The following is a 25,097-nucleotide window of genomic DNA, read 5'->3' on the forward strand; positions in this document are numbered from 1 at the left end:
GTGTGTGTGTGTGTGTGTGTGTGTGTGTGTGTGTGTGTGTGTCTGTGTCTGTGTGTGTATTTCAGGTAGCTCATGTATTTTTATTTTTATATTTTATACTCAAAAACCACAACTTTTGCATCTTAGATACAAAACAAAAAGTTACTAACCTGGCTGAATAAAACTCTTAGTACGATTAATTTTGTGTGCTTTTTAAACAGACTGATCTGATTAGAACGGTAAGGGTCGTATCATCGATTTTACATTTTCCAACGAATACTCACAAGTTTGTAGCAAATTCAGCATGAATCCTTTCCAGTTTCTGTTTGCAGGTATTGACCTCCTCAGCTTTGGGAAGCTCATATGCTTTAATAAGGCTAGTTATCCCTATAATGAAAACAGACACAATATTATGGTCCACACTGTACATTTATATCCTTAATGCACCAATAACAGGTAAATAATAATCTTTGATGACAAAAGTTGCCCTTAATACAGCAAGCTTCCAAATAACTGGTTTGCCCAATAAGTTACTATTCTGCACAACACACAACAAATCAAAACTTCTGATGTATGGATATACAGTACACTACCTTGGTAAGTTTTTTTCTATATTTTTAAAAGAATTCACTCACCAAGCCTGCATTTATTTAATCAAAAACAGAGTGAAACAGTAAAATTTCGAAAATAATTATTTAAAATAAATTCATTTTAATATATTTTCAAATGTACTGTATTCTTGTTATGCAAAATCTGAATCTTCAGCAGCCATTACTCCAGTCTTCAGTGTTACACGAGTCTGTTGGCCATTTAAGTCTTTAGATCAAAAGGTTTTTATTATCATTAGAAATATAAATACAGTCAAATTATTCTAGACTTTTGAATAGTGTGCATGAAGTCTTCATAGGGTTAAAGTATGGAAGGGTTCGAATGGGTCTTCTTTATTCTTCAAAATGGCATTTCACAACAAAATAGATCTTTTAGGAGATAAACCTCTCATAAAATAACTTTGATGAAGTTATAGGCCACAGATTTACCCACTGAATATCTGAGACCTTTTATGACGGTTTTGCAGAAGTGTTCAGAGTTATGCATCTCTTACTTAGAGACATTTTAACAGTTAAAAAAAAGAAAAGAAAAATACTTACGTCTCATTGACTCATACATCTTTGAGAGGGTCTCTTTATCCTCCTTAAGCCCCATGCATTCGGTCAAATATCTGTTAATGTCAAAGAAAATACTTTTTAACGTCCTACCATCTCAACTGCTAGAATCTCTGAATGCTGAAGGAGGAACCTACGCCTCCATCTTGAGGCCAGCACGTGCAGCACTGTTGAGGACGGCAGTGAGGCCGATCTGAGACGGAGAGAAGAGGAGTCCGGCATCCGTCATTGCTGCTCTGTTGAGAAAGTCTTCTGCACTCTTTCTCAGCATCTCTGGGTTTTCTAACAATGGGTATCTGGTCTGAGAATACAGAAACCATGCACTTAAATTCAGTTAAATAATCTGTTTAGCAAGTTTTAAAAATGTTTGAGCAGCCCGACATCATAACATTGGCCCAAACAAGCGGTGGGACTGTCTACAACCAGGCTTTAGCCTCACCTTCAGGTCAATCAGAAAGCCCTCCAAGGGCCGATAAGGATTGTGAACAACCAGGTGAAAATTGAGCTGCTGGATGAGAAGCAGCTCGTACTCCAGAATCTGTTCTAGAGCCCTCTCCTGTCCTGCAGGGCTCTCCTGAAGGTTCCCCACAAACTGAGTGCTGGACACATTAAACTCATCCACTTTACAGGAGAGATATGCGCATGTCAACCTGCAAAAGTAGGACTTGAAGGTCAGAACTCTAATAACTCATTATCGTATATATATATATATATATATATACGATCATGAGTTATTAGAGTCTCACTCAAATCAATACACTTACATTATCGTCCGAGGGTGATACTCCATTAAAGAGTTGTTCAAATAGAATCTTCGAAAATACATACAAGCTGTGCCCTGAAAAACATATAGAAGTTTTAAAATAAAAAAAAGCAAGAACGGCACGCTAGATCTCATCTTTAACTGATAAAAGTGATATTTATTACCACAACAGATTTAGGCATCGCAGGCTTGAACATAGCGCTGAAGTCTAGCAATCTCTTTTCATAGTGTCTGAAAAGCACTTTCTCTTCTTGATCATCAAGAAACATGGATTCATTTATTCCAGGCTGAAAAACATAAAGTCAAAGTTCCTCACTCACACGAGTCTGGCTCATTTCTGTGAATCGACTCTTTTGAACAGTTTGTTTAAACGATCCAGTTCAAACAAACAATTCAGCAATTATTTCACTTGATGCCTTAGGGGTGTCAAGTTCAGTTCAGTTTAGCTCCAACCCTAATTAAACACACCTGAGCCAGCTAATCAAGGTCTTGAGGACTAACGTTACTAGAAACTTCCAGCAGGGTGTTTTGGAGCTACACTCAGCAGGGCAGTGGCCCTCCAGAAATTTCTGAAGGAGATCAATAGCTCAATCTTTTAAAACCATTTGATATTTGTACGACCATCCTTGATACACAGTCACAGACGGAGCGTCACTACGTGCCCAAGAGGCCATTCGTGTACGAACCCTTCTGATCGAACCGGTTCAACCGATTCACTGAAAAGATTCGACTTAAAAGAATCGCCGCCAGAGTTCAAATCCCCATCACTTCTAAGAACGTAAACATGGCCACGAGGAAATATTTAACGTAGACCAATTCAGGAAAGGAAGCGTATACTCGAGAAATATAACCAACTTCCTCCAACGTCCCAAAGAGCCGCAGCACGTTTGCTAAACATCAGGGCCTCTGCTTTGCGTCTGGCTTCGGAAAAGGAATATTAAAAATGCCAAGTCGACCCTTCCTAGGACTGTCTTTCCATCTCGCAAGACGCCTCGAGTCGAAGCTGCACTCTGGAGGCGGATCGATACTTCTAGTGAGGACGGAATTGCAGTAGATGATTCAAATGGCTACAGAAATGGGTCTCTGTAATTTCAGAGCGAGCACAGAGTGGTTGACGACACGCTTCAAAACACGAGAGATGTTCCAGGTCGACTGAAAAGAGGGAGACGCACCAGAAGAGCCCAAATCCGACAATAAAGCGGCGGAGCCTTAAGAACAACCTTCCAGCCAGATAGACGCATCGAATCGAAGCTGCACTGTGGCGGTGGATCGGTCATTTTCGTGAGAGCGGTATTAAGGTAGACGAATCGGCGATTCGTTCAAAAGCGGCTCGGTTGGCCAGGACTGTGGGTTTTCGTAACTTCAGACCGAACACGGAATGGCTCACGCGCTTTAAAACCCGAGAGGGAGTCATACGAGGGATGTTCCAGATCTACCGAAATAATCGATCATCTGATTGTAAGACGGTGGCACAATTGGTACCAATAATGAATTTCACATCTACAAAGGCGCGTCAACTTGAAGCCGCGCTTTGGAGAGAAGGGTATTACTGTAAATGATCAAATGAGTCGTTCAGAAGCGACTCGGTTGGCTAGGGTCATGGGATTCGGTAACTTTCGGTCAAGCACTGACTGGTTCAACCGCTTTAAAACCGGAGAGAAACTTGTACGAGAGATGTTCCAGCTCGACCAGTGTTCAGAAAATCCACAAAGCGACCAAACTGAGGACACAAGTGCGTCCGATCGTGTTCTCCAACAATCTGACGAGCGCATAACGGACCAGTCTAACGATGAAAGTGACTCACTAACGGAAACTCGAACCGACAGTGGTCACGGCTGAGCTTAACGGTGATTTACACACGGTCACTGTACCTTCACTGTGGCAAATGAAGAAGGCTATGAAGCCACTGGGTTACTGTACAGAGGATTCTGCGACTTTAAACTTCATCAATTTGAAAAAGAGGTTGATAATGTTTTGAGAAGTTCTGTGACGGTTTTCAAGCCTAACATGCATATGGACTGATGTGTGTTGTCGATTTTTAGAGACTGGTCCATTTTGTAGTGTAAATATAACTTTATTTCAGCACAATCATAACAATCGTACACTGAGACGCTCTCTCAGATGACCACATGGGGGCGCCAAGTGCGTACGAATCACGCCACCTTTTAGTCGCCTTTGGATGATGTCAATTGTGTTCCTCACTCACACGAATCTGGCTCATTTCTGTGAATCGACTCTTTTGAACAGTTTGTTGAAACGATCCAGTTCAAACAAACAATTCAGCAATTATTTCACTTGATGCCCTAGGGTTGTCAAGTTCAGTTCAGTTTAGCTCCAACCCTAATTAAACACACCTGAGCCAGCTAATCAAGGTCTTGAGGACTAACGTTACTAGAAACTTCCAGCAGGGTGTTTTGGAGCTACACTCAGCAGGGCAGTGGCCCTCCAGAAATTTCTGAAGGAGATCAATAGCTCAATCTTTTAAAACCATTTGATATTTGTACGACCATCCTTGATACACAGTCACAGACGGAGCGTCACTACGTGCCCAAGAGGCCATTCGTGTACGAACCCTTCTGATCGAACCGGTTCAACCGATTCACTGAAAAGATTCGACTTAAAAGAATCGCCGCCAGAGTTCAAATCCCCATCACTTCTAAGAACGTAAACATGGCCACGAGGAAATATTTAACGTAGACCAATTCAGGAAAGGAAGCGTATACTCGAGAAATATAACCAACTTCCTCCAACGTCCCAAAGAGCCGCAGCACGTTTGCTAAACATCAGGGCCTCTGCTTTGCGTCTGGCTTCGGAAAAGGAATATTAAAAATGCCAAGTCGACCCTTCCTAGGACTGTCTTTCCATCTCGCAAGACGCCTCGAGTCGAAGCTGCACTCTGGAGGCGGATCGATACTTCTAGTGAGGACGGAATTGCAGTAGATGATTCAAATGGCTACAGAAATGGGTCTCTGTAATTTCAGGGCGAGCACAGAGTGGTTGACGACACGCTTCAAAACACGAGAGATGTTCCAGGTCGACTGAAAAGAGGGAGACGCACCAGAAGAGCCCAAATCCGACAATAAAGCGGCGGAGCCTTAAGAACAACCTTCCAGCCAGATAGACGCATCGAATCGAAGCTGCACTGTGGCGGTGGATCGGTCATTTTCGTGAGAGCGGTATTAAGGTAGACGAATCGGCGATTCGTTCAAAAGCGGCTCGGTTGGCCAGGACTGTGGGTTTTCGTAACTTCAGACCGAACACGGAATGGCTCACGCGCTTTAAAACCCGAGAGGGAGTCATACGAGGGATGTTCCAGATCTACCGAAATAATCGATCATCTGATTGTAAGACGGTGGCACAATTGGTACCAATAATGAATTTCACATCTACAAAGGCGCGTCAACTTGAAGCCGCGCTTTGGAGAGAAGGGTATTACTGTAAATGATCAAATGAGTCGTTCAGAAGCGACTCGGTTGGCTAGGGTCATGGGATTCGGTAACTTTCGGTCAAGCACTGACTGGTTCAACCGCTTTAAAACCGGAGAGAAACTTGTACGAGAGATGTTCCAGCTCGACCAGTGTTCAGAAAATCCACAAAGCGACCAAACTGAGGACACAAGTGCGTCCGATCGTGTTCTCCAACAATCTGACGAGCGCATAACGGACCAGTCTAACGATGAAAGTGACTCACTAACGGAAACTCGAACCGACAGTGGTCACGGCTGAGCTTAACGGTGATTTACACACGGTCACTGTACCTTCACTGTGGCAAATGAAGAAGGCTATGAAGCCACTGGGTTACTGTACAGAGGATTCTGCGACTTTAAACTTCATCAATTTGAAAAAGAGGTTGATAATGTTTTGAGAAGTTCTGTGACGGTTTTCAAGCCTAACATGCATATGGACTGATGTGTGTTGTCGATTTTTAGAGACTGGTCCATTTTGTAGTGTAAATATAACTTTATTTCAGCACAATCATAACAATCGTACACTGAGACGCTCTCTCAGATGACCACATGGGGGCGCCAAGTGTTTATGGTTATAACCCATTCCCCTACAGCAGGGTTCCTCAAATCTTGCCCTGGTGGGCCAATGCGCTGCAGAGTTTAGCTCCAACCCTGATCAAACTCGCCTACCTGTGATTTTCTAATGATCCTGAAGACCATGCTGGAAAGTGGATCTCGTGGGCCAGATTTGAGGATCCCTGCCCTACAGTAAGATGGAAACGTGGTTCCATCAAGTAGTATTTTTCTTTTTAACCCAGATTTGTAGTTTCATCAATATGTATTACATTATTAAGGTTTAATTTGTCCTACGATTTTGGTTTAAATGTTTGAGCCGTGTTAAATGACTTATTTTTACACAAAAATAAAAGCTTTTGATAAAAATGTATGTTGATTACAATTTACTTTTTTAACATGAATAACAGTTAGTTAGATCAGATATTTGCCTTTTTATAAAGCCACTGAAGCTTATGAAGCAAGACAGAATAAATTACCAACCTCCTATTTGAGTAGGGCAGTGTAACCTAATTTGCATAAACATGAGTAATTTATTAATAATAAATGTCCTTGTATGCAGCGTGATCCATTAATTTGCATATCACCATGGCACTACAGTTATTTTTCCTGTGTGCTGTGCTACCATGAAGCGATAAGAGCCTGCACAAAACAGAATCAAAAGGTGAGTATTTATTGCCTTTTTACACTCTCTATACTATAGTCTATTATGTATTTTAACCTAAATAACTTTCGTCATGCTTTTGAGTGTTGTATGCTTGTAGGGATGTTGTCAGTATGTGGCTACAATCACTATAATGTACTAGTGCTCTGTCATTGTGTGAATTGCATAAACATGATGTTTCGTTGCATTATTGATGAGATCCAAGCTCTGCCTTATAGGCAGCTGGGAAGATGCAAAAACTGGTAAAGTAATGGATCATGATACTCAAAAGATGATACCTAATATATAAATATATCTTTGATGGCAGCTTCTCAGACCCTCAGTCAGTGTTTTGCTGTTATCAGGTGGTCTGGTTGAATTAAAATCTCATTTTCATGTAGTACAGGTGTGGACAGATAGACTGTAAGATTCCCGCTTCTGAATCCATCAGAGGTCATTTGCATGATCTGTTTGTCATGCAGCAGCTGATATCTGCTGTCAGCACTGCCTTCAGCCTGGAAATGCAGGCTTTAGGTTGCCAAGGAATTTTACAGTTTGACATTCTGTCTGTATTGGTATTTAATACAGGTGGAGATGAGTAAGATGTTGGTGCTTTTATCCTTAAATTGTGAATTAATTTCTGGCAGATGACTTTAGTTATCAGCTGATGTCTTTTGGTATTGTTTCAGTTTGTTTAAAATGGGTTGTACAGAAATCAGATGTATCTGACACTGTCCACAGTGACTCGGTTTATCTTTATCTATCTTCTGTCAATATTTCCTCTCTGTAATTTGGACAAATGATGCATACTGATGGCTATGAATAAATCAATGTCCTGGCTTGGCAAATTGATGGTGTGGAGAGATAGAAATGTCTTGTATTACTGTCGCCGTGATGAACAGCTGTCACTGTGCCCCTCGACGCCCGGATATGCAAGGCACAAAGTTGAAGATTATTGTGCTGAGGCTCCTTGTTGAGGTCTGAGCAAATAATAAACTCGTTATGTTGTATTCAGGCTGCAATATGTTTTATGCACATATTGAAAGTGTATGTAAGTGCTTTTTTCACAAGTATCAGCTCGGATCATCTTGAAGGATCATTATCGTGGCATTTGAAGATTATTGTGCTGAGGCTCCTTGTTGAGGTCTGAGAAAATTATAATAAACTCGTTATGTTGTATTCAGGCTGCAATATGTTTTATGCACATATTGAAAGTGTATGTAAGTGCTTTTTTCACAAGTATCAGCTCGGATCATCTTGAAGGATCATTATCGTGGCATTGACCCTGCCCTTTATTTCTGTTATAGTAGATTGCAATAGGCTCTGTAGTGTTGACCTTGCAACACAGAGCCCTTGAAAAATCATCAATAGGATTCACCTGCATAATGTCAGTCAACGTTACCCATCAAAATGATTGTCTATAGGCTAAAAGTACTACAAAATGGCTCATTCATGTTACAAGAACATCCGTTCAGACGCTCCGTTGTGGCCCTTATCAACTTAACACCAGTCTGCAGACTCTATAGAGAACCCCAGCTCACTTAGTTCAGTGCAATATGCTGGAAGATAATATGTAAGTTTGTACCCAGTAGCACTTCTTACACAGTGCAATATCTTGGACCTCTTTAGTAAAATGTACATATTATTCCTCTTCAGATGAGTATAATGCAATTCAAATTTTTTTACACAAGTTTTAGTATTTTTACATTTAGATGAAGTCATTGTTAGATTGACAGCAAAGGTAAATGTAATCTTTAATAACACTTACAAATTTTTATCGATATATAATGTCCATTTCTTGCACTGCGATGCATAAATCCACATTTAAGACGTTATTTTATTTCTTTGTTTTAATTGTAATTTTTTTTTAGACAAGACATTAAAAAATTAGGTTCTCCATTTATTGTATATTGGCAAAGAAATCAATGTCTTTTTTTATAATTTTAATATTGTACATCCATAATATTTGATTGATCTTTTGTTGCTCGCGCTTAAAAAAAAAAAATCCTCCTCCTGAAGTGAAAAGAACCATTTTTTCAACACAGTCAAGTTTACATTTATGTTGACAATTATTGATATTTAGTATTTGTTTCTCTTTTCAACTTCTTTTAAACCCAAGTTTTTGGTTTCGGCTTTGTCATATTTGGATGTGTACCTACCAGACACTGGCACTGAACAAAGGCAAGCCTAGGCATTCACATATCATCCACTCTTTATGCAAAATTAATGCATGCACCCCCATGACAGCATGATTTAATTTCCTCCTTTCATTTTCTGTCGCCCGTTGCCATGGACACCGACGGAGGGCTGTTGTGATATTAGCTGCTACAATATGGACAAGTGCAGCTCTCCATGAAGCAAATAGCTACTAAATCACATGACCTCATCAAATCTCTATTCTGCAGGCAGACTGGCTGGCACTGTGCCACGATCAAGGGATGTAATGTATTCATAGCTTACTTACAATTTCAGGTTGAAAAACCATTGACGATTTATGTCAGATGTACTGTTCAACCCATTGGAAGTGTTATATTGACAAAACCAAACTATTTTGTAAATGCATTTGACAGAAACAATGAACGTTCACATAACACGTTTTAGAGGATAGCAGGATGCTATTGGCTTGTGGTCCTCATTGCGACAAAAGCGAATGCACTAGACGGGATGGTGTCATAACACCATGCACAGTGTTGACTGTGTTACCACCCAGATCATGTTGCCTGCAATGAGCAATTGTGTGTGTTTATGCATGTGTGTGTGTGTGTGTGTGTGTGTGTGTGTGTGTGTGGGGGAGCGTTTGTGTGTGGAAGCGTATTAGTCTGCCAACGGAGTAAATGTATGCCTGTGAATCCAAGTGTGGAGATCAAAATGTCTCAGGTTGGCATCGGGCACCCTTCCCCCATCAGCTCCACCCCCTCCACACACACACACACCACAGGTCCCATCCTAACCATCTCTCTCTAATTGGGCTCTGTCTAGATTCCTCAGCTTAATACTGCATCTTATTTGCCTCTTGTTTTCAGGGCATTTCAAGCTTTACTATGCCAGCTTTAAGTTTTAGTTTCAAAACTGGTTACACTAGTTTAAAAAAAACACAATTCAACATTGAACTTGAGATAAATAATGACATTGTTGCATTTTGTAGAACTGCTTATAGCTGGTTAACTTCACTATGAACTAAACCAACACTAAACTGACTAAATAATGACATTATTGTCTTTTAGAGCTGCTTTACAGAAGAATCTGAATTGTATCCCAGAGTTTCCATAATTGCTTCTGCTATTTTCCTGTTTATCTCTGTGAAGCTGCTTTGACACAATCTGTATTGGATAAAGTGCTATAGAAATAAAGGTGACTTGATTTGATTTGACAGTTCATCCACGGATGAATTCATTGTTTGTTTTTAGGTACACAATTCCTTTTTAATTTCTTTGATTGTAATATTCCATGGGAGGCTCTAATTAAATCATATTTTATCAGTTTATCTTAAAGGGATAGTTCAATGAAAATGTCATCATTTACTCACCCTCATGTCGATCCAAACCTTAATGACCTTCTTTCTCCTGTGGAACACACACACAAAGAAACATTTTTCAAAATATATTTTGTGTTCCACAGACGAAAGAAAGTCATGCAGTTTTAGAACATAATTAGTGCTAGTAAACCAAGCCAGAGTTTTCATTTTTAGGTAAACTATGCTTTTAAGTGTTTAATTTATTACATAACTTTTTTAAGTAGTGAATTATTTTTCCTCACTACTGGTGACTAATAAAAAACAGGTTAAGTGGACAATCCTGTATGCCCAAGTCTAAATTCTGACCACTCTCATTCTGACACACTTCTCAATAGCAGTGAGCCCTGTCAATATAGCTGGAGGTGTATAGATAATCAGAAATTGAGATCTGCCATTCAAAGGCTATCTCGATGTGGAGGAAGAAGAGGACGGGCAGCCTGAGAGTGCAAGCATTCATGTGAGTATCCAATCCTTCAAAGTACACAGCCCCCGCAAAGCCTGCAGAATGACCCTTTTATCAAAATGCCATGTCCGTAGCTCTCCAAATAGCCAGTGTGCTCTCAAGGAATAGATGCATGTACAAACCTGGCTGAGTAATGTATGACCTGTCTTCACAATGTTCTGGCTTTCTGACCCTGTCATACATGTACGTGTGTGTGTGTGTGTGTGTTGTGAGAGTGTGTCTGTATGTTTTCCGTGCATGTTTTGAAATAGGTTTCTTATGTTCAGGCATACAGCGCATTAAATGTGTTTTTATGTGGCTTTCACATGTGAAATGTTTATTTTCCTGACAAAATAAGAGTGTCGAAATGACAGTGTGGTCATCTTAGGGCAAGAAGGGTCTACTGACATTGAGAGATGAAAAAAAAAGACATTTGGTTTGTAAGGGAAATACAAGTCCTATTTATTGACATGACAATATGACTTTTAAGCTTATGGGATATTCTTGTTTGGGAAAACTATGATGTCATCAGAAAACTGACAAACTCCAATTCATGGCACTCATGTCAAAGCAGAAAATAAATGCATTTTAAATTTAATCACAAGATGACATACATCTGAAATATTTACCCCCAAACAATTCCACATGATTAGCATATTTTGTAATTCATACAGCATGCTGGTTTTATAATTTAAAAATGTAGATTTCATAATAATATTTGAGTTGTGTGTGTATGAAATGTGTGTGCCTCTGTGTGGATTTAACTTTAATTAGACTGTATATTAAAACTGCAGATGGCCCCCTTGTGGTAATTAGTTCCAAAATGATTTTCGTAATAGACTATACTGAAAAACTAATGGTAAATCCTTCATAATCCCATAAAACAGCGCTGATTCTTTGCCCTTGAAATCAAGTTTCAAATCCCTTATTCTATTTTTCACTCAGGATATCTAATAATATAATTAAAATAAAATAAAAAAGAACAATAACATAGGAGTACAAAATTAGAAAAAGTGGGATAAAATCAAGAAAAAAATATATAATCTATATATTTCATAACACCTTTGAATTATTTTTAAGTTTAAAAAGCTGCAGATGGTTCCCACTTCCACCCCAAGATGGCGCAATTACCTCATTCTTTGACTGGGTGACTGTACCTTGAAAAATTGCCCTGATGTGCTGTTATAACATTTCTAAATGTTCTCCTTTGCATGCTTTGCAACATCTTGAACATAACATACTTAAAGTACCAAAAAAATCTGAGAGTTTATTTAGCTTTCCACTACTTGATTATGTGTTTCTGACTACATGAGCAAGGATGGAGCTCAAACTGTTGTAAACTGCAGTCGAGTTTAGTACTGTGGTGATTACAAGTGGCTGGTGATTAAGCTATTGGCCTTTATGGGCTACTCGTCTGTCTTTCTTTATTCATTGCATTCGCCCCTTTTTCTTCTTGAAAGAGACCAAATGGATCCCAGCAGGTGAAAGTAAAGAAACGTGAAGACGCCCCTTTTTGGTTCTGCTTTAACACCAACACAATGCCCCGCCCCACCTCTTTCTGTCCGGGTTTCCTACCTGATTAAACCTCGTCCTATGAACCCATTGATAGATGGTGCAAAACCTAAATCAACAAAAGCTGTATGAGCCCCTCTTAAAATTTCAAACCCTTTTAACAGTACGCTTCAATTAGCTTTTGTTTCTTATGAGTGAGCGTGTGACACAAAGGGAAAGAGAGAGAAAGCAAAAGAAAAAAGAGGTCTTTTATAGGCCTATGCTTTAATGTAATGGTTTACTTGCTGATTAATTCAGAGATTTCAAAAGTAAAACTGGACTCTTTTTTTTTTATTAGTCTCTGCTTGTCCTCGTCTGCCTGTTTCTCTGTTAGCAGAATTCATTCAGCGTATGCTTTTCTTTATTTGTTGCATTAACAGTGCAAGAAGCACATAGCAAAATTACAGAATTGTTCACATTGTTGTTTGTCACCAGACTTGTTGAATTAGGCTAGTGGTTTGTCGGGAATTGCAGTTTCATTTGTTTTTGGAGACTTTCATTTTCTGTCACTTTTAATTTCTGGTGCCTATAAATGTGTGCAAATTGATTCTATTGTCGGTGTGTTAGCAGGCCTCCTTTTTGTCATTCAAATGAGAGCTAAACTTCAAATAAGAATGTTTCGCCTTATCCTCCATGCAGTGTTTGGTGTTGGTGAGTGACATGGGAACCCGTAATTGCGAGAGGGGAGGAAAAGTAAAGAAGGTAGGGCATCGTAAAATGTAGATGCTATGCTTCTGTTCTTCAGGATTGACATCCTGCATACATGACAATTATACATATTGAAGCTTGATCAGTACTCTGTCATACTGTTGCCTCTACATCACCTTTCCTCTCGATTTATATTGGCCTAGGCCTATATGTTTGGTGGCGGTTTTAAAATTGTGTATATACAGTAGTATATACTTTTTTTTCAGTAGGCTACCCATATTAAAATGTGCATTTTAAGGATTTTTGTAAATGAGCGCATACTATCAGTTTCTTTGTCTAATCGATATTTAATTACACGGAATAACCTCAGTGAGTGTAAAATGAATTTGCAGCAATGCATTTATGAATGCATATAATATATTTTATTGGAATATTTTATTGGATTTATTTTATTGGAATATTTTATTGGATTAGGAAAAATTTTGTTTATTTTTCCTTGTATATTTGTTGTAATCTATTTTCCCCCCAACTGTGATATCTTGGCATGAATTCAGCATTTACAGTTTAATACTCACTGATATATTTGAGGAACTGTCAATGTGAAGCAGTGAGAACTTTCCATAAGAAAAACTAAAATAAAAATAATATATTTAATGATCAATAGCCTACACACAACAATAAATAATACATATGACAATATAATATGAACAATACATGAATGATAAGCAATAACAAAAATCCAGATCTTTAACATTTTATTTGTCATTTTATCCTTAATCTTAATTCTGGCTAAATCAAGTTTTTGAAAGGCAAGCAAGTAGATTATGGGATTAGTAGGCTATTAATAATAAGGGTCAAGTCCTTGTGAGGCCATGCATGCAATAACTTTGTGTTGGAGACCAACATTTGTCATTATTCTCTGAAATTCTTCTTCCCCCTCTGTAGCTCACAAATCTCATTTGCATATTCAAATATTTCATTCATATTCAAATATGGAACTTTAAAATGTGTTACACAGGTTTGATGCAAGTGATGCTATAAACATCAATTCATGGGCATTACATGGCTGATCACGACTCACCACATTTAAACAAGCTCAAATGAGATTTAAAAGCTGAGATTTAAAAACGAAATTAAATAACTACATTTTAGCCTCTGACACAGAAAGGTACCATATGTTTCAGAGGTTTTTTTTTTCTTTTTCTTTTTTTTTCAATTTGACCATCCCTGGTCCCCTCTACTTTCATAGTATAGCAAAGAAAGATGGTCATAAGGGTTTGGAACAGCATGAGAAAGAGTACATGATGATAGAATTGTCAAATTTTGTCTTTTGTCTTAACCTATAGTCAAAAAAAAAAAAAAACTTCCCTCTATGATTTGCACTACTCTGAGATTTTTACAGAATGATGTAAGTAAATTTAATATGTAGTTATAGACCGCAGCTTTGCGTAATTTACCAATATCTCTCTCTTTGTTTAACTGATGATCTGACTGACAAACCCATGGAGAAAAACAGATGGGTAATGTCAGTTGCTACCAGAGGGGTGAGGTTGGCATACCCACAACCCTGTGGTCACCTCCAGGCGTGCTATCACACACTGACAGGCAGGCGTGATGCCACGGTACTTCACACAAACATAGCCACATTGAGAGCCGACTGACCCAGGCTTGACAGCACCAGGAAGAAGAAGAAGGGGGGAAGGCAGAAGTTCTCAATGTGTCCGTCACGGTATGAACGTGTCGGGGTGTCAACAACTTTTTTTCTTCCCGTAGCCCCCAAACCCTCTGCATCAGAACACGGTCACATATCCAAACATCCGTGACCTTACCGGACACGGGTCACTGTAGCCAGACAAGAATGAATGTGGCTCTGTGCCAGCTAAGCATCTATTTTATGATGCATTGGCTGTATGTCAAAGGTGTAGTCACAAAAGCTTGGGCTGGACCAGAGCCTCTTATGCATTTTATCTGTCTTAATTATAATAACATGATATAGTGGTCTTAGCAGTTAACAGTTAGTTCATTAATTCACCAGTCAATAGAGCCTTTCAATTATGCTGAGAAATACCATAGAGCTCTGTACCATGGCTCTTTTGTCAAAGAATGTGCTTTGAAATCATTCTATAGAAAGACTCCAATGGTAAAAATGTGCAGAAATTTGCGAGTGAAAAATTGGAATGAAATGACATCACTGATCATACAGTGGACTTTTATTTCAACCTGAGACCTGTTTTTCATCCTGTTTATATGTGTGAATGGAAGTGGAGGAACCACATTGTCTTTATGTTTACGAGCAAGAGAGGTATACTCTATGATTCCCCTTGAAGTTTCAAGAGATGCCAGTGAAGATGCAGGCCTCTGAAGTTGATAACCCCAGCATCATGTGACAAGCAGTTGAGAATGATTGAAGCATTCGAAGCCCTGTTAAGATCACCTCATTAAAGAGCAACCTCTCAGCTCTTCTGTAAAGAATCCTTAAGGAAGTTGATCTCCATGGTAAAAAAAAAAAAAAAGAAAGGAGAGGATACAGGCAAAGTGAAAAACAAACATCCACACAAAGTAAAATGTCCCACTATAAAGCTCAAGATCCTCTTGCTTAATGTTAATTTAAAGAAAGGTCGAGAGAAAAAGAGAGACAGACATTAGAGCGAGAGTGAAGACTAAAAACAGTTTACACAGAGTCACACAACAGTGTAAGGAGGAACCACATAGAACGTAAAAATGATGGACAATAATGTGGAGTCTCATATCGTTGTCTAACTCCAGATGTCCTCTATGTTGTCTTTTAGGATTTTTAGGTCCATTCTCCATGGATTGGTCTTCAGAACCAGGTGTTTCCAGTTCCATGCACACTACAGGGTCCTTAGTTTGTGGTAAGAATTATCAAAGGACTGATAGTTTATCCCCTTCATGCTGAGATTATGACAGTACTAACCCTGTGCTGGAACCAAGTGTAACCATGTAGAGCTTCGTCTTGTGTTGGCACCAGATTGAGCCTCTTCAGGTCCCTCAAGCCCAGGGGTGCCCACACTCGGTCCTGGAGGGCCGGTGTCCTGCAAAGTTTAGCTCCAACCCTAATCAAACACACCTGACCCTGCTCAAGCCCATTGAAGCAGGTTGCTGACTGTCTCTAGGTGATGAGAGGTTGTTGAGGGCATGGAGCCTTGCTGACAGGCATGAAAGGGCCAAGGATCACCTGTCACCCGCCTCATCACATCAAAGTCCCAAGTAGAAGCTCCTTGTGTGAGGGATCTGCTCATGAATATACTAGGCAATCTGATCCCTTTTATTAGTGAGATAAGGATTTTGTGGGTTGTGTGTTGAGCACGGATGGCACATGATAAACTACCACCCCTCTTGAAATATGTGTGCTTTCAGCAGGAATATTTTTTAGGTCTTTTTGATGGTATCATCATCTTCTTATTAGGGGTAAGACCCCTAAGTGCCGAAGTGAAAGAGGATTGTGGTGTCCCCCCGAGCCCTTGCTTTTACCCCTTAATCCGCTATCTAATAAGTTCATAGCCAGTCCATATGCTCTGGTGCTGTTCAGGAGGGAGAAGTGTTGCCCCATGCTACTTACACTGAGCAGACCCATTTCTCAGGTACCTCTCCTGCTGACCAACCTTTTGTTCTATTGGATCAGTCCACTTCACAGCCAGAATAGTCTGAATTGATTAGCCCTGCACCGTATAATTGCCAGCAAATCCCACTGAATCGTTTCCCATCCATTTGAAAAGGACAATGTTCGTTCTTTTTCTCCCCAGCTTTTCTTGGCGCCCCTCCCCCATTACCCTCCTTTTCATGCCACTTGGTTTGTCTCCCGCCCCACACCCCAAGCCACCTCCTCGAGGTAAGACGAGAAGGGGGGAGGGGCCAGAGGAGAATGCTCTCCTGTTCCGGACGAGCCCCCTATCCGAGAACTGGCAAAGGATGAAAGCAGGCGGCTGGTGGACGTGTTCTAATCCGTCACCCTGGAGTGTGAGTGGCGGCCTGATCGGAGTCCTTACCTGCCGGTGCACAGTCAGGGTTGGGAGGACAGTGGGAGGAATTCAGGGAAGGGGGAAGAGCTGGGGTATAGTGTGAAAAGGAACTGTGGGGATATGCACGGGATTATTCAGAGGCCCAGGCGCCAGCGTCAACTGCCCCTGCAGCTCTACTTATTCAGTTGAGAGGCCCAAAATTTTAGGTCGGGGCAAAAGTCCATCAGTCTTACTGAGAATATTGTTATGTTGGAGTAGACCTGGAGGGCCGATCAAGTGTGCCATGTCTGTAACAAAGGCTATTTTAACATGTTTTACTTTGAGATGACCTTTTCTGGACCCCAATACACAGCTACAATTCATTTCTCTCTCTACAATGTTTGTGACCGTTCCACACTGTAATTTAATAGTCCACAATTTTAATATCACACATCATAGGTTCTGCATCAGCCATTAGCTGAGAAATCTTGCCCAGAAATTAATGTGACCCACCTTCACAAGACTGACAACACACGGGTTTTACCATTATCCTTGAGCCGGGCAGAATATCTTTCATGAGTTTTGAGATGTACAGACTTTGTTTATTAGGTCATCATTAATAAGATGCATTCCAATAAAGTCAAATGTCTAATGAACATGCTTTATCATCTTCATGCATCATGCGCCTCACCTTGAGGATTGCTTGCCCTTCATGAGAATGATCTAAACTATAATCTCAAAAGCTTTGAATAATTTTATGCCAAACTGGGGTAAATTGAGAGCTTTGATAAAAATATTTTTAAAAGGTTTGAATCCATATTTGAAAACTCTATACAAAAAAGAAATGTTGCCATTCTCTTCTAGTTCTTCATCACATATTCTGTGTCTCAATCAACCTTCTATGACCATGTTCTTTGGCCATTGAGGCAGGTCCTTTGGGAAAAGGTCATAGGTTAAGGTTGTTAAGGGCTGTGACCGTTCCCATCTTTGACCAGGCCTGTGTTCAAGCTCAAACAAGCTCCTAGATATTAGGCCCTCATGGGGTTTTAAGAAACACAAGGCCTATTGTCTGTTCTGAGAGATGACCACAAACAAATTGTGTATGTTCTTAGAACATGACCCTGGTGGCCACGTGCTGGAGATGTCTGAATAATGAGATGGTCACTGAATCACACCCGTTGGGAGTGTGAGGAAACTTAGAGATTGTTTTGCTGTTGATTTTTTTTTTTTTTTACCAAAATGCTAAAATTCAAGAGTTAGGCTATTGTAACCCTGGAAATGTAGTGTGCCATTTACAACTGAAACTACACAACGGTGTGTTTGTGATTGTATTCAGCTTTAACAAAATCAACTATAGGAAAGAAATAATAATCAGTATCAATATCTGAGTTGATAATTGGGTTTCCTCTGTGGCATTCTCAACTTATTTCCAAGTTCATCCAAATGGCAGGTCATGTCCTTTCCACAAGGAGTCTGTGACATTGACAAGAACCCCGGCTAAAGGTCATATTGGTAGTGACCACTAAAGTAGTTGATGATGAACTGGTCAAGCCCCTCCCTTTCCACCCAAAATGAGCCATTTTACCAGTTTATCTATTGACTTAGGTTCATATGGAGGGCACGGCAAGTAGAATGGTTGACATCCCATGGATCAAAGGTTAAATGACCAGGACTGTTTACAGGGACAAGAGTTCAATTCATGATCATTATAAAAGATAGCCATCATAAAAACTGGCTTGGATCTATAAGACAGTGTTTGCCCTTAAGATGTGTTTAACAGGGTTGTCTTTTATTCTAAGAACTGTGCGAAATAGTTGGAGAACACAGTTAGTTTGTAAGTAACATCTGATTTCCCTCAATAAGTCTGATCAGTTCTGAAACAGTAGACCCTCATCAAGAATATGAATATGTTTAAATAAATATTTAACCTCTGTTTAGCTGGTCTCTGCTGCATGAACAAAAGGGGTCTCCTGGGACACTTTCTAAGGTTCACTGCCCTACTTCATTTCAGGCATCCATCAGTCACTTTTCCCATGTTCCCTATTGTCCCTCAAAGAGAGGCTCTTCTAATGTTTGACCCAGTGAGGGTTGGTGCTAGGTGAATGACAGACCTGGGGTGTGAGCCTGCCTTGCAGCTTAAGTTCTTGAATGGCTCCCTTGGAAACTGAGTAACTGGGAGTGGTGGAGTTGCCCAGGACAGCATGTGGTTATTTTCCAGCTTGCTGCCCCTTTAAAGGCCTTCAGCGCACAGGTTCTGTAATCAGTGCATTGAGGAGGGGTGTCTCTTTGACTGTGCTTGTGTATGAAAGATGGAGAGATAAAAAGCATGAAGGTAGAAAAAGCAAGGCCTGATGGGAAAGTAGGGTAAAACTGTTGGAGAAGCAAGATGAGATCACTGCAGTGGTGATGTCATTGCTGCATGGCTGGCTAGGATTGGCCCATGTGCTCTGAACAGCCAATAATGAGGGGTCAGTGGCAGTCACATTAAACTACTGGAACCATCTGGAACAATACAAGGAAATGTGAACATGTTTAAATAAAAGAATAAATCTATATGACTAGTCTATAAAATATATCGTCACCTTCAGTATCACTGTCATTTACAACATACATACTCAAAGTGAATATTAACATCGCCTGTCAATCTCAGGCCACACAAAACAGCTAAATAATGTTTCACTAGTCATTTACTTGCTTTTCTCTTGAACGTTTCAACATTCAAGATGTTTGTTTCACATTTCAGGTAAAAAGGAATTCTTATTTGAAATATTCACACAGTATAAATATATGCGCAGCTGTCCTGTATAAATTAATATCTATGCCTGAATTCACAGTGTGCATCACAGCTGTCTCTGTCCAGTAATCGATTCCTTCACTGTCAGCCATTTTCTCACTCACGTCCTCCTCCCCTTTTCATTCTCCATCCCATCTTTAGCATGGGCAGCTAAAGGAGGCAGATTTATCTGCATCACCCTGCCATAATGACAGAGTAAATATTCATCCAGATGGCCAAGCTTCCCACACCATTACCGGGGCGTTCACTGATGGCCCCGCTGGTACAATCCTTAGTGTGATTGTTCAGAAGAATGAATGGAGCCAGAGTATCGAAGGGCACAGAGTTGCCCACACAAAAGTTTAAATGTTATTAGTCGAGTGCAGAGACTGTCCAATGAGATAAATAGAGACAAAAAGATGGTGTTAGTGACAGTGATTTAAATATCAACACAATCTAATGCTGTAAGGCTATAGTTTAAAAATGCTGTTTGTATACATTAAAAATATATGCCTTGTCATTAATCCATAATACTAATACATGATATAGTAAATGTGATGGTCCATCACTAATAATATTTTAAACACCCACAACCCACATTTCCTGTAAGAAGCCATTCTGGAGTGATATAGTTTAACGTTGGTATGAAATGAAAATTCATCCCATCAATTTTCTAAATGCATTTTATCTTATTGTGAATGATTATTTTATGTATGTTTCTTTTTTTTATTGACCTTGTAATTTTCAATCAAAATGTCATTACTCAATTTTCCAGTGATGATGTATGCAGGACTTCTTCAATAATTTAGTCCACCTAAACCCCACTCCTGCAAGCTCACGTTCATCTTCCTCCACATCTCACAAGCCAATCAACAACCGATGGACAGAACTAAGTCCCCTCTCCTACATTTTTTCTTTTCCGATAATCCCCATATATTTACATAATACGCAAGAAAAGATCTATCGTTACTTCTGTTTCATTGTGACTTTAACCGTCTCTGTTATTATAAAAATATTTGATGGTGGTCTTGGGTGCAGTAAAAGATCTAAACCTCGATTGTGTATTAAATCCATTTAGTCCTATAGATAGCTATACATTTAATTGGTGACCTGTGAGATATGTATTTGTTTAGATTTTAGAGGGGTTATCTACATGATGATTATGAGGTAAATCTGTGTGTAAGTGTGTGTGTGGGGGTTGCGCTATTGCTTTGTGTCATGCTGGGAGCCCCTCCTGAGAGGCACTGCACAACACTGAGGTGGGTGCAGCTGCAATGGCTTTCATCTCCTCAGGCACTCGGCGGGGAATCACAGTATTTATGAGTGTGTGTGTACATGTGTGTGTGTGTGAGAGAGTTGGGAGAGCAGTGAGGATGCAGTGACTGTCATTTGAAGCTAATTAAGGGTGGCAAAAATATTGAATTTCTGTATCTCAGACCTTACATCTGAGATTGTAACACTGGTAATTCAATATATTGGTATCAGTTAGGAGACAAGTGAAAACTCTTTCAGCGTATTTGTACTTTAATCAAAAGAAAGTCGGTTCAGTTGTTCACAGGCCTTTTTGGAGAACATATACGTTTCCATATGAGACATAACAAAGCTATGAGAAACCTCCTGATACCATCCACCTTTGAAGGACATCTCCTCTCCCCAAGAGTGCATCTGAGTCCATCATCCACTGCGACTCCCTTCTGCGCTAAGTGTGGGGAAAAACACACACGTGAAACGGCCACACGTGAATCTCAGAGGTTGCCCACGGCTATAGCGCAGGCAGCTAATCCGCGGTACACCTTTTGCTTGCTCAGATTCCGCTTGTGGTTGGGCAGAACATTTTAGCCCCTGCAGTGTGCCGCAAGGCACGAAGTGATACCTGCGGAGGAAAGCGTTTGCTTCTGGGTCTCTGCGCTTTCTTTTGCTCAGCTTTGATTTCGCTCATCCCTAAATCAGTGACAGGGCACTACAGACCTAATTTACCTTTGACTTACAGGTAACATCTCTGTGGAAGTGCACTGATCTCAGTCTGGCATGTAAGATTAGTTGTAGTCTAAATCTGAGGTCTGTTATATCCAGTGTAAATCCAGTTTATTTTGTTACTAAATCTTTCTCTCCGCTGGAGATATCAGATTTTGTCTGGTATTCAAAGACAGTCAACTTGGATGTCATGTTAACTCTTCTGCCAGCCAAGAGGCAAATGTGGAAGAAGAGCAGAAGGCAGGAGATGAAATGATAAGCAACAAGCAGAATTTCTTGAATGTATATATGTGTCTTTGTCAAAGCTCAGTCTGACTATGTCTGGCCAGAAGCAAATTCAACAAATTCTTAATGGTGTCTTATGACCTTAAAGACGTTGGAGAGTTTGTCATCTCTAACTTATGAAGATAGATATAGCCTAGTTATTCTAGTATTTAAAGAGTTATGTCTTACTCAAAATAAGTTTAAACATTATAATTTAGACAAGATTATACAACAATAGTAAAACAATATCAAATGAAAACTAATATATAATTAATACATAAATACAACTGTCCTAAACTTTGGTGTTTTTTTATTATTCAGCAAGAATGCATTAAATGGATCAAAAGTGACAGTAAATACATTTACAGTGTTATAAAGATTTATTTTTCAAATAAATGCTGTTCTTTTAATCTTTCTATTCATCAAAGAATCCTAAAAAATATGTATCACACATATATATATATATATATATATATATATATATATATGTGTAAAAATACAGCAAAACAGTAATATTTTTTGAAATATCTGTTTTGCTGTATTTTTGATTAAATTAATGCATCATTGGTGAGCATGAGACTTAAAAAAAAAGTTTGGATGGTAGTGTGTACACACACACACACACACACTGCACTCAAGAAACTCAGACCCTTAGATACTTCAGGTCTGAAGGAAGATCTTAGAGTGGGATGAATCAAATCAAGGAGTCAAAAGGAGGAGAGCTAGTTGAGGTGTTTTCCTGTCATTTACCGTACCATTCTGGATCTGAGAAGAGGATTCGCCAACTAAGGTTCTTTAAAAGGCTCTGGTTTTCATGGCATTGCTGTTGAGCATGCTCTAATCTGAGTTTGGGGGATAAAGGAGCTATTCTGTTTTCTAGAGTTCTCTGTAGATTTTGCTGTATTCTTACTTCAGCCCTTGTCAGCTTTCTACGGTGAGAGTCCTTATTAGAGATGGCACCACTCTCCCAGCTTGTTCAGAGATGTGAGGGCTGGCTTGATCATTAGTCACTGTGGTAAAGGGCCGCATCAAAGTAGCTTCCCGTCATGCTCTGGTACCTTAAGGCCTGTACTTGGAAATGGTCTCAATCTACCTGCCTGTTGTAAAATCCTTATTGAGGAATTTTATGAAAATCATTGGGCAAAGCATTTTTACACTATGATTAATTAATTTCCATGCACTTTCTTTTCACAAGAGGAATGAGAATCCTGGCTCACTTCGTGCTGTACATGACCAAAGAACAACACTTTTTAACAATGCAGTAGTACTTGAATCAAGTCGAAGTCTCATTAGTCTAGCACAGAGGTGTCAAACTCAGTTCCTGGAGGGCCGCAGCCCTGCTCAAACATATGTACCATGTAGTTTTCAAATAAGCCTGAAGGACTTGATTATCTGGATCAGGTGCATTTACTTAGTGTTGAATCTAAGGGCTGTGGCCCTCCAGGGACTGAGTTTGACACCCCTGGTCTAGCAGTACAGTTTTTTATAGCGTGCTAAGAGCGTGCTTCTTTCAAATCCTACTAACAAATATATTAAAATAAAGAAATACATTAATTATAGGGAATAGAGCAGGTTTGACAATTTAATAATTCCTAGTCTTTAAAGTGAAAAATCATGAGCTTTGATATAATTTTATGAAATTTGACTAGACTGACCAGATTTAGATGTAAATGAGTGATTTCTGTGAAAGAATTTTACAAAAACATTTTTATCTTACACAATCATGTAAACACACACACACACACACACATATATATATATATATATATACTTTAATTTATTTTATAGCTTTTGAAGGTTTATAGAAATGAAAGCCATATAATATACTCTTTGCTATTACCACTATTCCTAACATTACTACTACTAATGATAGAATAAAAGGTATTTACTTAAATAGACCTAAATGAACTAAATACCTCCATAATGAACTAAATAATCAAAATGTAATATTATAAAATCCTTAATTCCTTTTAGCACTATTTATATAATTTAACCATCAAATGCGGAGCCCTTTTCATTTGGCCAGCATACTAAGAATATACAAACGTGGAGACACTTTCTACTTTCCTTTTTCTAGAGAGCTTTTATCCTAAAGTAAGGCATAAATGACAGTCAAATGTGTCTGTGGCACAAGGCAGTAATGATTGCATGAAATTACAGAGGCCTCAGCAGGCCTCCCCCTCCCTATCTCTCAGGTAGCTGGATCAGCTCTCACCCCTACCTTCTTTTCTCTCTCTCCCTTCTTGCCTCTCACAAGCTATTCAAAGGGAATGTATAACTGAATATGAGATGGAGCGGGTGTCTTTCAAGGGCCAGAGCTAATGAGACGTTTTACCTTGAAATCAGAGCAAGACAGGAGGAGACCCTGTTGAGCTGAGCTTGCATAGGGGGATCACAATTGGGTCTGGATCCTTCAGCGAAAGAGAGAAAGAAAGAGAGATGGTGTGATCCAATCCAGACAGGAATAATGCTCTCAAACCAGAGTGTATTATGACAGGAGGGCATTTTCAAGCGACAAAGTGACCCCACAAAAGACGCTGGCTTGTTCGACGCCAACATTGACCTGCTTTCTTTTGTTTGCTTTTGTCCTGGGCGTCACCCATACGTCAGAGTTAAATCTGTAAGGCTTGGCTTTCAGGTGAAAGCAACAATTACTCTCACTTGGAGAGGCACAAGCTGGAATGGGGTTGGATGGAGGTGATGAGAAGGAAGCGAACAGGTACTCTTGACAGTTAGCGGCGCCAGCATGGATCAGAGAGTCATGTTATATGAGAGAGAGATGAAAGGGGACAGGAGATTTGTGTTCTGAGGGGTCCTCTTTTTAATCAGGAGCCCAAAGACATCGTAGCAGAGCAGGCCTCTAACCAGTGTCATGCTAATAAAAGAGTATGAAAATGTGAATGGAGGGTGCAGCTAGTTTTCTACACTCCGGTTAATGCGGTACAGGGAGCGAGATGCTTATTTATGTAGCATTGAGGAGAAGGGAGGCGGGAACGCTGAAGTGTGGGGGAAGGGTAAAGAGGAGCAGCCTAAGGCCGTCCGTCTTTTGTGCAATTGTATACGTGCATACAAAGCCGTACATCCAATCTACATTGCGTGCATGCTAATCACCGCATGGGATAATGAGTCATTTTGGGCCATGGCAAATTTTTGTTTGAAAGATGATGGAGGATGTTATTTATTTTTCTTAAAATAGCACGGCATGTAATGGTTGGTAATTAGCAGCAGCTACGTTGCTATGGCAACATCATTTTATTCGGGAAAAACAGTTTTATGATTTAAGTAATTGTACAATTCACTAAGATCTCAAGCATGGAAATAAAGGACTTAAGGTCTCTGCACACTTGAGTCCGAATTTTTCGTCCGAAATGTTCGCACGTTGAAAAATAAATACGACCTCACGTTG

The 25,097-nt window shown here is 39.7% G+C and overlaps 1 protein-coding gene and 2 pseudogenes across 2 annotated transcripts in view; 2 read left to right on the forward strand and 1 right to left on the reverse strand.

The window, feature by feature from the left end:
• The window catches only part of LOC107669504 (cyclin-H), a 5,296-nt gene extending 3,107 nt beyond the window's left edge, over positions 1 to 2,189 (reverse strand). The window contains exons 1-6 of one of the 2 annotated variants that reach the window (XM_016461767.1): positions 2,070 to 2,189; positions 1,907 to 1,980; positions 1,582 to 1,792; positions 1,280 to 1,443; positions 1,128 to 1,198; positions 264 to 366 (exon numbers count right to left, since the gene is read on the reverse strand). In XM_016461767.1, coding sequence (XP_016317253.1) covers positions 264 to 366; positions 1,128 to 1,198; positions 1,280 to 1,443; positions 1,582 to 1,792; positions 1,907 to 1,980; positions 2,070 to 2,174 — 728 coding nt within the window. In that variant the 5' untranslated portion in view covers positions 2,175 to 2,189. The remainder of the gene's footprint in view (positions 1 to 263; positions 367 to 1,127; positions 1,199 to 1,279; positions 1,444 to 1,581; positions 1,793 to 1,906; positions 1,981 to 2,069) is intronic. The other variant, XM_016461766.1, reaches the window with a different exon arrangement.
• Positions 2,190 to 2,612: 423 nt separating this feature from the next.
• Positions 2,613 to 4,031, forward strand: LOC107669507 (uncharacterized; annotated as a pseudogene).
• A 522-nt stretch (positions 4,032 to 4,553) lies between these two features.
• Positions 4,554 to 6,004, forward strand: LOC107669506 (uncharacterized; annotated as a pseudogene).
• Positions 6,005 to 25,097: the final 19,093 nt, after the last annotated feature.

The sequence above is a fragment of the Sinocyclocheilus anshuiensis genome, unplaced genomic scaffold, assembly GCF_001515605.1.
Source record: "Sinocyclocheilus anshuiensis isolate Anshui unplaced genomic scaffold, SAMN03320099.WGS_v1.1 scaffold356, whole genome shotgun sequence".
NCBI lineage: Eukaryota > Metazoa > Chordata > Actinopteri > Cypriniformes > Cyprinidae > Sinocyclocheilus > Sinocyclocheilus anshuiensis.